Genomic DNA, 12053 nt, shown 5'->3' with positions numbered 1-12053 from the left:
CATAGAAACATAGAGACCATGCTTCATGTCCTTCACTAGATTCGTCTATAATGTCAATACAGCCCCTGAAATCCAACTGGTTTATTACCCATGATGCGGAGGCATGGTCTAGTCACAGTGTGTCATGTGATCTTCAGTTCACAGCCATGGCGATATCCCAGCGTCCTTTAAGGAAGCTCTGTTTCATGTTTCGATATGTTTGATTGTCGATGTTTGATTGGTTCAGACTGTGGAGGAAGTGAACGGAGGCTGCTTTAGTTCATGTAAAGGTCAGTGGAGTGTGCATGAGTGTGTGTGGTGATCAATATCAATGACGATATTGATCATTAGTTGATGCCAAAGTAACTGTACTCTTTTTTACTTTCTCCTCATCATTTTTGTCCTCCTCCTGTTTTTTTCCATACACCACTTTCTCTTCTTCCTCTTTAACTCCTGTTCTTGTCTTCATCCTCTCTTTTCCTCCCCCCTCCTCCATCTTGCTCCATTTTCCTTCTTTACCCCCTTCCTCAGTCTCTTACCCCTACCCTCCTTCAATTCCTCCCTCTTTTCTCCCCTCATCCTCCATCCTACTCGTTTTCTCATCCCTTCCCTCTTCACCCCCCACCCTGTTCTTTCTCCCTCTCCTTCTCCTCGCCCCCGCGCTCCTCTCTCAGTCTGTTGCTGGAGGTAAAATCAGCATCTTTAATTAAAAAATTAGCAGCAAACAAACAAAACAAAAACCTACGAACGATTAAAAACAACCTGAAGCGTCAGAATCTTTTCATCTGATTTAATGATCAAACATGAGTTAATGTGAATTACGCAAACACACACCACAGTGTGCGTCTGCTGGGAACTCATTAATAACCAATATTTTCACATCAAATACTAACTTTGATCCAACAAACACTGATCCGCGACTTTGTTTAATTTCATCATTCCTTTCTGACTCTTTCAAGAAAAAGGCAAACATGACGACAAACACTGATCCGTCCTCGTGAGACAAATGAGGACATGCCTACAGTTTCCTCACACAGTCCAAACGGGCCCCCCTCTTATAAAATACCATCAAATTAATTAATTGATTGATTGATTGACAGCGGCAATTGCAACAGGTCTGCAAGTTCACACACTATACAAGTTTCTTTGCAGCTGCTGTGAATCCATGTTGCATTGGTAACCAGAAAGTCATCAGAAGCTCCAATTACTTAAGTATGTCTAGTCATACTAAAGTAGTGATACAGGTGAGAAGTGGCACAGGGAAATATGCATTAAACCTGGTTTATAGTAACTTGGTTTCATGTCTAGGGGTCGACTTTTAATTTAGTGTTGTCTGTAAAATGAGAAAAAAACTTTTACTTTTCCCTCGTCTTTTCTCTGATGAACCAGAGTTGTATTCCTTTTCAGGTGTCAGCCATGATCACCCCATCCTGATCACTGACTAGCTGGGATGGCTTTAAATTTGGAGTATATGTGTGTGTGTGCATACTTGTATTTATCTTTTTGAGGTTACCTACCTTTGTGGGGACATTTTGTCTGTGCCCCACCACTTTAAAGGGCTTTTCAGAGTTAAGAATTGGTTTTGATGTTAGGGTTAGGGTTAGGGTTAGAATTGGGTTTAGGTTAGGATAAGGGCTAAGGATAGGCACTTGGTTTTGATGGTTGTTAGGATTTAGGGAATGCATTATGTCAATGATGTGTCCTCACTATGATGTAAAAACAAGTTTGTGTGTGTGTGTGTGTGTGTGTGTGTGTATCATAAACTCACACAGTGACCTGGTCACCATACAAACATACAGACTGTACATGTGAACGTTAAACCTACTCATGTGTCTGTACCAAGCAGAAAGAGCCCCGTGTGTCTTTGCTGCCCTCTAGTGGCCAGTGATCACAAAAACAAAAAGAATGTGAAGGTTTTGGGTTGGTTTTTATTTATTTCACAAACACAAGCTGTTTAGTCTGAAAATGGCAAATGGCTCAAATACTGTGAGAAGACCTGACGTGTCACACCTAGCAGTCTCCTGGAAAACTGAGGTCTCAGTCGTCTCCTCCACACAGACTGAGCAGAGCAACCTGGTAGTCTCCTTTAGTGTGCTCCTGAAACAGAGAGATGACAACAATGATCATTTTGTGAATTAAAGTTTTTTCATAATCTTTATTGACAAATTAGGCATGGTGTAAGTAAAAGTACTAACACTACAATGTAAAAAATAGTTTTTTACAACTTAAGTAAACATGTCGTCATCAAATTACAAGAAAATGTATAACTTACTGCTGTAACATGTGTTTCCTGTGCCATTTCCTATTTTATTTTGAATTTATATTCACTTCTCATTGCAGATTCACACACTTCCTGTCACTGTTCCTCCTCTGCCTTGATTACCATCACCTGTGTTCTTTCAGTTTCCTCTTGCTTTTCAGTCCTTGTTGTTTCCTTAAACCAAACTGAGGCACTGACCCAACTGACCAATTTTAACCAGGAATTGAGTGATTATTTTTTTGAACTTCAACTTCCTGTTCCACTTGTTACAACGTGAGTAAATGTACGTGGTTACTTTACAGTTTTTAAGTGTTTTTTAGCAGAGATAATGCAATGACAAAATCTAAAAAGATGTTATTTTGCTTCTCTGGTGTGAATGCTGTGACAGCATCCACACTTTTGTCTTCTACCTTTATTATTAAAAATGTGCCAAAAGCGAGCTATGGAAAATATTATACATTACTTTTATATTTATATATTATAACACTTTTTTTTTCATGATGCCACCATTTTTTTAAATGAAACATTTTTTTAATTATTTTCAGTATACTATATACAAAGCCCATTTACATAAATGGACTTTGTATATAGTAGGATATGTGACTGATTAGCGGCAACACTTGTGATAGTGCCATCTAGTGGAAAAATAATGTTTTTACTCCATATGCTGTATATGGCCAAAATAACACCATCTGGTGGAGAGTAGAAATGTATCAATTGTAAGGCAAAAGCCCAGAGTGACACCAGATATGCATGTTTTATGCTTTAATAGAAGTGAGATCAAAAATTGGTTTCAATGGGTCTTTTTTGCACTTAAGTGTATGAGTGTAACTCTTGTTTGTACACAAATCCATGCCATATGCATGAACACAGCCAAAATTACCAGAAAAACAAAGAATGAAAAGCTCATAAAATGTGCACAACTGGCCCTAAGGGTTGCTGAGGTTGCAAATGTGTTAACTCTTCCAAGAAGATATTCTTTCATAGTTTTCAAATATTTGGTTTCAGCTGAAAAAAGTTCCTATTGTGTCTGTACATGACTCCTGTCTGATCAGGGCACAAACACACAACAGGACAGAAAGAGACGGTTACTCACAGCGATAGTCTGGTACAGTGATCGTCTGTGGAGCCTCTTGAATTCTGTCCTGATCTTCATCAGGTCAACTTCGCAGCGGGAAACCATGATCCTGGTCACCACCTTCTCCTTTGCCCCTTTAGCCTGAAGAGAAGCAGAGGAACTTCAGGGCTCAACTTGTCCACTGTGTGAATTCTGTGAGAAACATTTAATTTTATTTTATCTGAGAGAAATCAAGGATAAAAGTATGACATGTACCTTCATGGCTTCACCGAGTCTGCTGGCAAAGTACAGCTGCTTGTTTTCAAAGCACTCCACTGTGAAGAGAGAGCCATAGGATAAACTCTCCTGATCATAAAGGGACAGTTCATGTTTTTGAACACAGTCAAGAGCATATCCTAGTCTGCTCAAAAGACCTGAGTTTTTTCTTAAGTGGCTAAAGTCTGGTTTTCTGGTGTCCCTGCTGCTATAGCCTTTATTTCACTGAACACTTGCCTGCTGCTTGTTGGCACATGGAGTGCAGTCAGCTTTGTGTAAGAACCTCAAACAACCTCATCTATTACACAAGTCTACCACTGTTTGTTCATTCCCAGTCAAATCAAATCCAGCTGGAGAATTATAATGCATAATAAGATTGCTTTTTGTGATTAATTTACATTGCATGGTCATGGTCTGAAATCCATGTTTACTGGGTACTAACTTATCTGGGTACTTCAAAATCTGATCTGGGATTTATTTAAAGTTCTCCTGAAAACTCCACCTTTACATAACTGACAATTACAAAACTTTACTACCAAATCACAGTGAAAAAGCTCCTAAGAAAGATTTCTGTCCTAAAAAGCTTCTCCTGCTGATGAGGAGGTTGTTGGACATACCCAGCGTTAGGAAGGACTTCTCCAGGTCTCCCTTCACCTCCTTCCTGATGCTCTCCTTCATATCATAGGGGCTGTACCTCTCTCAAACACACACACACACACACACACACACACACACACACACACACACACACACACACACATGTTTCAATGTTCACTGGCAGTGCAGTGTCCTTACAATAATGACTTTTTTATTTACTGTAATTATACACTTTCCTTTTAATCCTATAACTGTAAACTGATAATGTTTTTAAAATTGGGGCATTGAATGAACCGTTGGCTTTAGATTAAAAATAAAACAAAATTAAAAGTAAAAAGACATTAAATGTGAAAAACACTGGCAGGGAATAAAAGATGATTCTGATTCTGTACATGCAGAGAGTATTTCAGTGTTGTAGGTGTAGTTCACCTTTCTGCAGGTGGGGGACGCTCCTCTGAGACATGATTGAGATCCAGGTCGTCACATCAGTGCCCTTCCTCTTCACTCCGGCTTCATACAGAGACTGAGAGGTTCACACACGGGGTCAGAGGACAGGTTAGAAATATTTTCGGGCACAAAGGGCTGATTTTAAATACTAAAAAAATTGACTTTACTCACTCTGGCATCGTCATCAATCTTCTCATAGTCGACAACATTAGAGGGCTCATCTCTCTTTGTCTGTAGATCAAACCATTTTAGAAAAATATAAATTAATATTGCTTAACTGTAGAACTCAAGCAGTTGGTTATTTGGCGGTGACTGTGAATTCAGAAGGTTTTATTTGTAATACATTAAAAATTGAACTGGAAAATCTAGCTATTTTACATCCATTTACATTTATAGACACCACTAATCAAATAAATATGTAGATATTCACTTCCTCACATCATCAAGCATGTTCACTCAAGTTTTTATTGATATTAACAATCTTTTAAAAGATGGACACTAGCGAAAATTATGTTTTTTACAATAAAATCCGCAGATGTGATCTACCTGAACCAGAGACAGCAACAGTTTAGCAAAGTTTCCTGATGTGTCTCCTGCTATGTCTTTCTCCAGCTCCTTCTTAAACACTGAGGACAGAAAAAAAAACAATAGCCAATATTAAACACACAGATAAAGGTAAGGGGCAATCATATTTTAAATACATCTGGCCATATATAAAGAAGATCAATGACTGTATATGAGGTCGTACACCTTCACATTATTTACAGCTTATTTTATGAGGTTTGCAGGTGGACTTGGAGCTAATCCCAGGTAGAATTTCTTTGAAAAGATGGGCAATCTCAGCCGTCAAACATGACATCTTAGCCTATGTCATGAGTTACTAAGTGAAGACAGAAACCATCTTTAAAAACATTTACTGTATCTGACATCTACTTTTTTACGTCCCATCTGCTCACATGGAAGGACAGGTTCTATGGCCTATGCTGCCGCTAACCACTAGGGGGCAAGCCAGATGTTTTGAGAGCGGTTATAAAGCACCTTTTTCCTCTCGTGCCCTTAAGTTAAAGACTTTACCCCCCTAGTGTTCAACAGACAGTATAGTAAGACATGTTTGTGTAATATCGTTTTTATATAAGCTTTTGGTTAAAACATGTTATTTAAGTAGGTTTTGTTATGCCAATATCAATATATCTGTTGACGTAAACACAAATGCTATATTAATGTAACAATTCGATTAACTTAAATTCACATAGTTTGGCAAACTAACGTTTTTGAAAAGCTCTGTTAGTTGTGTGCTGATGTGTGTAGTATCACTGTCCATGCAAATCAACTGCAAAAGCTCAAAATTACAATTTATATGGAGCCAAAAACACCTCTGGACACCTGAGGAAATGTCATCCAGAACAGAACTATATGTTAACAAAGGTGTTAACAGAAATTTCTTAATTGTCTCCCTTCATTGTTCATCATGTAGCAAATGTTATTTCAGGTTTTTTGTCTGAGGGAAACATCTTACACTCTCTGTAAACCTTCTTGATTTCCACCATTTCTTCATTGTTCCTGGAGCAGACGATCTCGATGAGGCTTTCCTCATCTGTTCCCAGCCCCTGCACACAAATCAACCCATGCCACCCTCACATGAGAATTCACAGTTCATTTTGGAAAAAGGTGCATTTACACCAAATGCAAAGCAAATGTCTCGCACAAGTTTGACCACAGGATCATTTGGAGTTAGCCAGGTTGCTTGCACAGGTAACACATGCAAACGTTATTCGCCATTTTCTAGGAAGAGTGCTGTCCTGATTTCTACACCAACTAGCTTTTACAACATCACATCACACCAAAGTTTCACTCATTTGCCCCAAATCATTTGTGTGTTTCCTGTCTTCAGACACAATAGACATGATATTAATGTCTAAGAAGTGACTTAGTGTCTAATTTCATCCCCAAAAAAGGCTTTGCTAACACTACTTTGTATAATAAATGTATGTGACTGTAAAGTGCAAAACATTTTAGGCCACGTCACAGCAGACCTCACATTTACAGACATACACGTCATCATTTTGACTCTGACCTTCATGGAGGCTTTGAGCTCAGAGGCATCGTATTGAGCAGTGCTTTTCATCAGGCCTAGCATCAGCGCCTCAAGAGAGCCTGATAGCGCCCCCTTTAGGGCTGTGGACAAATCCTGAAACATAAAAGTAGACATACATAGATTGAAAAACATTCACGAAATATCCCATTATTTGAATAATCTTGAAACATTTCTTTTAACCTTCTTGGCGATTCGTTCATATTCGAAGGCGATGTGTCTGCGCTGCTCGTAGCTTCTTCTGGTCAGGATGTCGATGATGGTCTGTTCGTCTACACCTGCACGGAACAGGTTTCATTTCTGGTTTAACTTCACAGAATGTTTCAGAAACAGATGTCAAAATATGTTCTTTCAAAGGAGGCAAATGTTTCAAACTGAAATGAAGAGTACATTTATCAGCTATTGCTTTTTTATTGTTTGATGTTGGTCACCCATAATCCTTTTGCCTCTGGCCCCAAACTTTTTTGAAATGCCCCTGGAACCTGTGTTTCTGGCAATGTTGAGCCTCTTGATTGTCTTTGCAACAAAAAACATAATTTAATGTCTAATGTCTGCACCTCTGTCTTAATTGTGATGGACTCTGATCACAGTTATTTGATGCGTATGTAACCCACCCTTAGTGAGGATTACTGTATAATTTTTGTTTTGGGATGATGTAATTAAAATATCATAATATTATATCTAAAGAGTCTACTTCAGTTAACGAGCTGTAGTAATACACAAGTACTTAAAATAGTAAAACACTAGAAATTATATAGTTCTATTTAAACTGGTATCAGGGACCTATACATTAGGTTTCACTGTTTTGTTATGGTTTACAGCAGTTTCAGGCAGTTTGCGGTCAAGTCCACCAGGTGTGTGTGTCGCTCTTTCTGATCTGGCTGTTGAAAAAGTAGCGTCGTGAACGTTAGCTGCGTTTATGAGAGTGGAACTATTATTCGAGGTGGACTTTCCATGGTGGTTTCTGACAGTCACTTTTTCACATTAGGTAAGACTGTATACCTTATGTATATTAACCTGTTATGGAGTTTAATGTATATATTTAGTATATGGATTCTTTTTAGCACTTTGTGATGTGTTCGTGCTGGCTAGTTAGCGGCTAATTAGCTTATAACATAGAAGCGTGGGTGTTGTTTACAACATAAATATAGCAATGCTTTATTGTTCAAATGTTAGATATACATTGAATGTTATTAATTATCATTCATGTGAAGCGTGTTGCATGTCACTTATACAGTGTTTCCTAACGTATTATTGTGTGCGTGTGTGTGTTAAGTATGATTAAGAGAGCAAAATGTGAGCCTGTTATATTCTCTTTCTGATCTGACTGCTGAAGGAGCAGCGTCGTGTACGTTAGCTCCGTGTATGAGAGTGTAAATATTAGCGGTGGTATGCCTGTATACCTTGAGAGAGCCGTACTGGAGCGAGGAGGGTCGGGGTCACCCTGCGGTAAAGATAGGACGGGATTCGGGGACAGGTCTGGGTTCTGGATGAACGTCTGTTTCTAAGCCAGTAAGATTGTTCCTATATCAAGGATTTCAACTCTAAAAGAATGTTGGTGTTTTGAGCTCCACACTAACTGTGCACAACTAAATTAATGGGCCCATAGCTGCACATGTACTACATGTACATGGTTACACACAGTAACGTTGGTGTGTTGTTAGACTCACTTACCTTTAGTTTTGATGGCGGTCTCAATCCTGGCAGCGTCCCGGGCTGGGTCGAAGTCTGGCACTGGCACCACAGTGGGGAATTTGGGATCTATGTCCTGCAAAGGACAGAGACACATGACCACACAGTCTGCCGCTGTCATCGTGTTACCCCCCCTCGATAAAACATTTCGTTCTGTGCTTAAGCAAGCCTTTAATTTGGCCCCTAAGTTTGTATTGCTGCTATGTTGAAATAATTTCCCCTTGGGGATGAATAAAGTATTTCTATTCTATTCTATTCTATTCTATTTCCAGAGATGTAAAACTACAGTTCAGACATGTGAAATGAAGCCTCCAGACTTATCCAACTTCTCCAACTTCAACCACGAATGACATGAAAGTTGATGAGCAATCAATCTTGGTTGTTTGTTTGTATGGCATTGTATGACACAGGTTTACATACAGTATATACAAAAGTCTAGAGAGGAAGGCAGTGTTGTGGAAACACATTTACATGCAACTGGACATTCCAGTTGTATTTAAACAGCTTGTTGTATTTAGGTAGGCTAACTTGCACAAGAGTGTACAATTATGACCTGGTGTTAGTCTGTGTCAGTTCTGAACATTCGCATTAATTACCATGATGGACCATAAGATGCAATACTAACATCAACAGTAGGGCCAGTGCAAAGGCAGTATAGCCACTGTCACTACTAGTGTACAGGAGGTACAAAATAAAGGACTTTGATGGACAGATGTGACATGAGATGGTGTGGATAAACTCACCCCTCCGTATGACAGTGTCAGTTGGCCCAGAAACTCAGACACCAGCGCCATGATTAGTTACCCTGCGGAAACCAGACAGACGGTCAAAACATCGCTGTGACACAACCATGGTAGGCAAGACCTCACACTATGGAGTTTCATCGCCTCACTTTCTCAGGTGTCTGAAATCCTCTTTCACTTTTATCCTAAGTGAAGCTGAATGTGTGTTATACTATTACTATTATTATTTTCTGTTGGTCGGAGGTCTGTTGGCATGAAGTAGCAGCAGAACAGAACCTTTATCTGACAGTAAAAGCTGCACATACCACAGAATCAAGGTGTGTTCAAAGCCTCACTTCACTGCAACTTGTGTCTTCACTGACCCCCTGACGCCAGTTGAAAAACAAACACCCTGTTCCTTTCAAAACCTTCCTCAGTTTTGTCCTGTAACAATAATTTACCGTCTCTCGGGCTGTAAAGATAGGTGTGTCTGAGTAATCAGCTCGGACATACCAGAGGGTGTGTATGCTGATAAGGAGCATGGATCAAAATGCAAACAGATCTGAGGAAATGTGGACCCTGTTATGAAGTGCACACACACAAATTTACAGCACTATACACACACACACACACACACACTGTCAAGTGTTCACTAATCCCTAAACTATGAACCATGAAGTTATCCTGACTTAATTCCAACAGGAAGGTGAGGGAGGTCCAGTGGTTTGTCGCTTAGCAACAGTTGGTACAAACAGCCCCGAAGCTTGGTCTTCATCATAGTTCTCTGTCCAGCTGGCAGAGTGAATTTAAAGGGGAATGCCATCATTTTTTTATGGTGCATTCAAGTGCAGCTTTGGAAGTTTTCACATTCGTGTTCAAACTCCCTCTGAAGATGTTGTACCGCAGTAAAATGCTCCACTCTTTAGATCGTTGATTCTCCTCAACGTAGTGGTCACTTCCCACCAGATGGTCAACCCGTAATTGTTACACATCAAGCTGTTATCTTTTGGCTAAGTTTTGGATGCATTCCTGTATGTCTACCTCACAAGCAGACAAAGTTATGTGGGATACTGGAAAACTCTCTCACAGCCCTGAGACTTGGAGGAATCAATTTGAAAGCAGATCATCACAATGTTACGTGATATTAAAACGTGGCAGGAACAAGGTGGAGGTGCAAGTTCAGACTCAGTCGAGTGAAACAGATTTATTTCACTGCCGAGTCACTACTGAAATCCTGAGCCTTTCTGCAGCTGCTTCTGGAAATTCTTTGCTCATGAATGTTTATTTCTTCGAGCGGCTACGAAAACTTTCCAGCAGGCTTCAAAATAAAAGCCCCCTGTTCCCCCGTACATGAATGAAAGGATGTGATTTGTCGACATAACTTTGTCCAGATGAAAACTTCACTCTGCTCCTGTGTGTGTGTGTGTGTGTGTGTGTGTGTGTGTGTGTGTGTGTGTGTGTGTGTGTGTGTGTGTGTGTGTGGATGTGGATGTGGATGTGTATGTGTATTCTCATCACCACCTCTCTGTGATCCTCCCTCAGTAAATGACACCAACATGATAATGTGGTAATTACAGGCAGGCGGAGAGCAGAGTGGGTCTGTGGGGAAGACTTTACCCGGCCGCACCCAGTGACCAGCAGCTTGTTATCACTTCTGAAACCTGCAACATGAGTCTCCTGGGTGAGATTCTACTTCTTAATATATTCTTCACAGACCCACGGACACTAAATGACTTGTTCGACAGATGTTTGCTGCAATTAAAGTACCAGGGAAAAAGACTCTTAAATACTAAATGTCGTGTTAAAGTTGACAGAGTGAAGCATTCATTCCTCCATTCCTCTCTTACAGTCAGACTGAGCCTGGACAGTTTTCTTACCTTCAGAGAAGCAGCAGAGAGGCAGCGAGCAACAGCAACAGCAGCAGCAGCAGCAGCAGCAGCTACGTTATGAACGCGGACTGAAAAGGGTGTGGTATTTAAATACCAACTGACTCACACACACACACACACTCTGCCTGGGTGACTAAGTGGACAAGACATATAAATTTCTCACTGACGTTTGGACTTCCTCACCTTCTGCCAGGCTCACTGCAACATCTTTTTTTTTTTTTTTCTTAATAAATTCCAGGTAACCATATAGATGTGTCACATGGTGATAATACACAGAGTGAGTACTAGGTCATCATCATGTTGCCTCTTTGTGGACAAGAGGCTCATTTTAATAAGCATAATAAAAAATGCTGGTGCTTTCACTTCACAGTCAATGACATATTAGTCTATTTAGAGTCATTAACTGTCTTTATAATGCAGTCATAAAGCAGGAATTTTGTAGTGAAGGTGACCCCCACCAGTTGGGGTCAAGTGATTCACCTGCACACTCACCTGAGGATTATCATGGCAAGAGTAGGTGGGGTTAGCCTGCCGCAATGTTCCTGTAGCATAACGACCTTTGTCAGCTCAATAAACGCACCCCTCCACCCACTTTATTGCTGTCTGTTGAGATAACAATTAGTAATTGAAGGTTTCTTCTTTGACCTCCACTGAGGTCACTAAGGTCAGATGGTGAATATCATCTGGACTGAATCAGTCTACTGAAGGACATTTTTATTGAATCAGGGAGGGAAAAAACAGGAAGTCCAGGCTCTGACCATCAGCTCCAAATGTTGACTCTCATTCAGCTGATGTTTGGCAGCATCACATAAACACAGATACTTTCTCAGAGCTTTAAAACTGTATTTTATTTTAAATATGAGAGCAAATGTCCTTTACATCAAGGGTATTGTCACATGACTTCACGCCTTGCTGACTACGTTTGACTCAACTCTCTCTGTTTCTCAGTATAGTGGTGTTTAGGTTTTGTGTTGCCCAGCGGCAACATTTCAGCACTGCACAAAAGAAGTGATTTGTTTAATGTAACTGTCGATTCTGTTTT

General features: G+C 40.0%; 1 protein-coding gene and 1 long non-coding RNA gene across 2 annotated transcripts; one reads left to right on the top strand and one right to left on the bottom strand.

Moving 5' to 3' along the window:
* Positions 1-1887: 1887 nt before the first annotated feature.
* LOC122771970 (annexin A2-like) lies at positions 1888-9205 on the bottom strand. The gene is made up of 13 exons (XM_044029572.1): positions 9144-9205; positions 8383-8476; positions 6892-6986; positions 6691-6804; positions 6133-6223; positions 5163-5242; positions 4788-4847; positions 4599-4692; positions 4510-4526; positions 4190-4268; positions 3573-3631; positions 3336-3458; positions 1888-2076 (listed from the first exon to the last, which is right to left on the bottom strand). The coding sequence occupies exons 1-13, from the start codon at positions 9192-9194 to the stop codon at positions 2017-2019; spliced, it is 1017 nt and encodes a 338-aa protein (XP_043885507.1). The 5' UTR covers positions 9195-9205; the 3' UTR covers positions 1888-2016.
* On the top strand, positions 7472-11207 carry LOC122771973. The gene is made up of 3 exons (XR_006360722.1): positions 7472-7696; positions 10700-10803; positions 10972-11207. It is a non-coding gene; the product is annotated as an uncharacterized LOC122771973 (long non-coding RNA).
* Positions 11208-12053: the final 846 nt, after the last annotated feature.

The sequence above is a fragment of the Solea senegalensis genome, linkage group LG7, assembly GCF_019176455.1.
Source record: "Solea senegalensis isolate Sse05_10M linkage group LG7, IFAPA_SoseM_1, whole genome shotgun sequence".
In the NCBI taxonomy this organism is placed as follows: Eukaryota; Metazoa; Chordata; class Actinopteri; order Pleuronectiformes; family Soleidae; genus Solea; species Solea senegalensis.
This window is presented reverse-complemented; position numbering and strand designations above follow the sequence as displayed.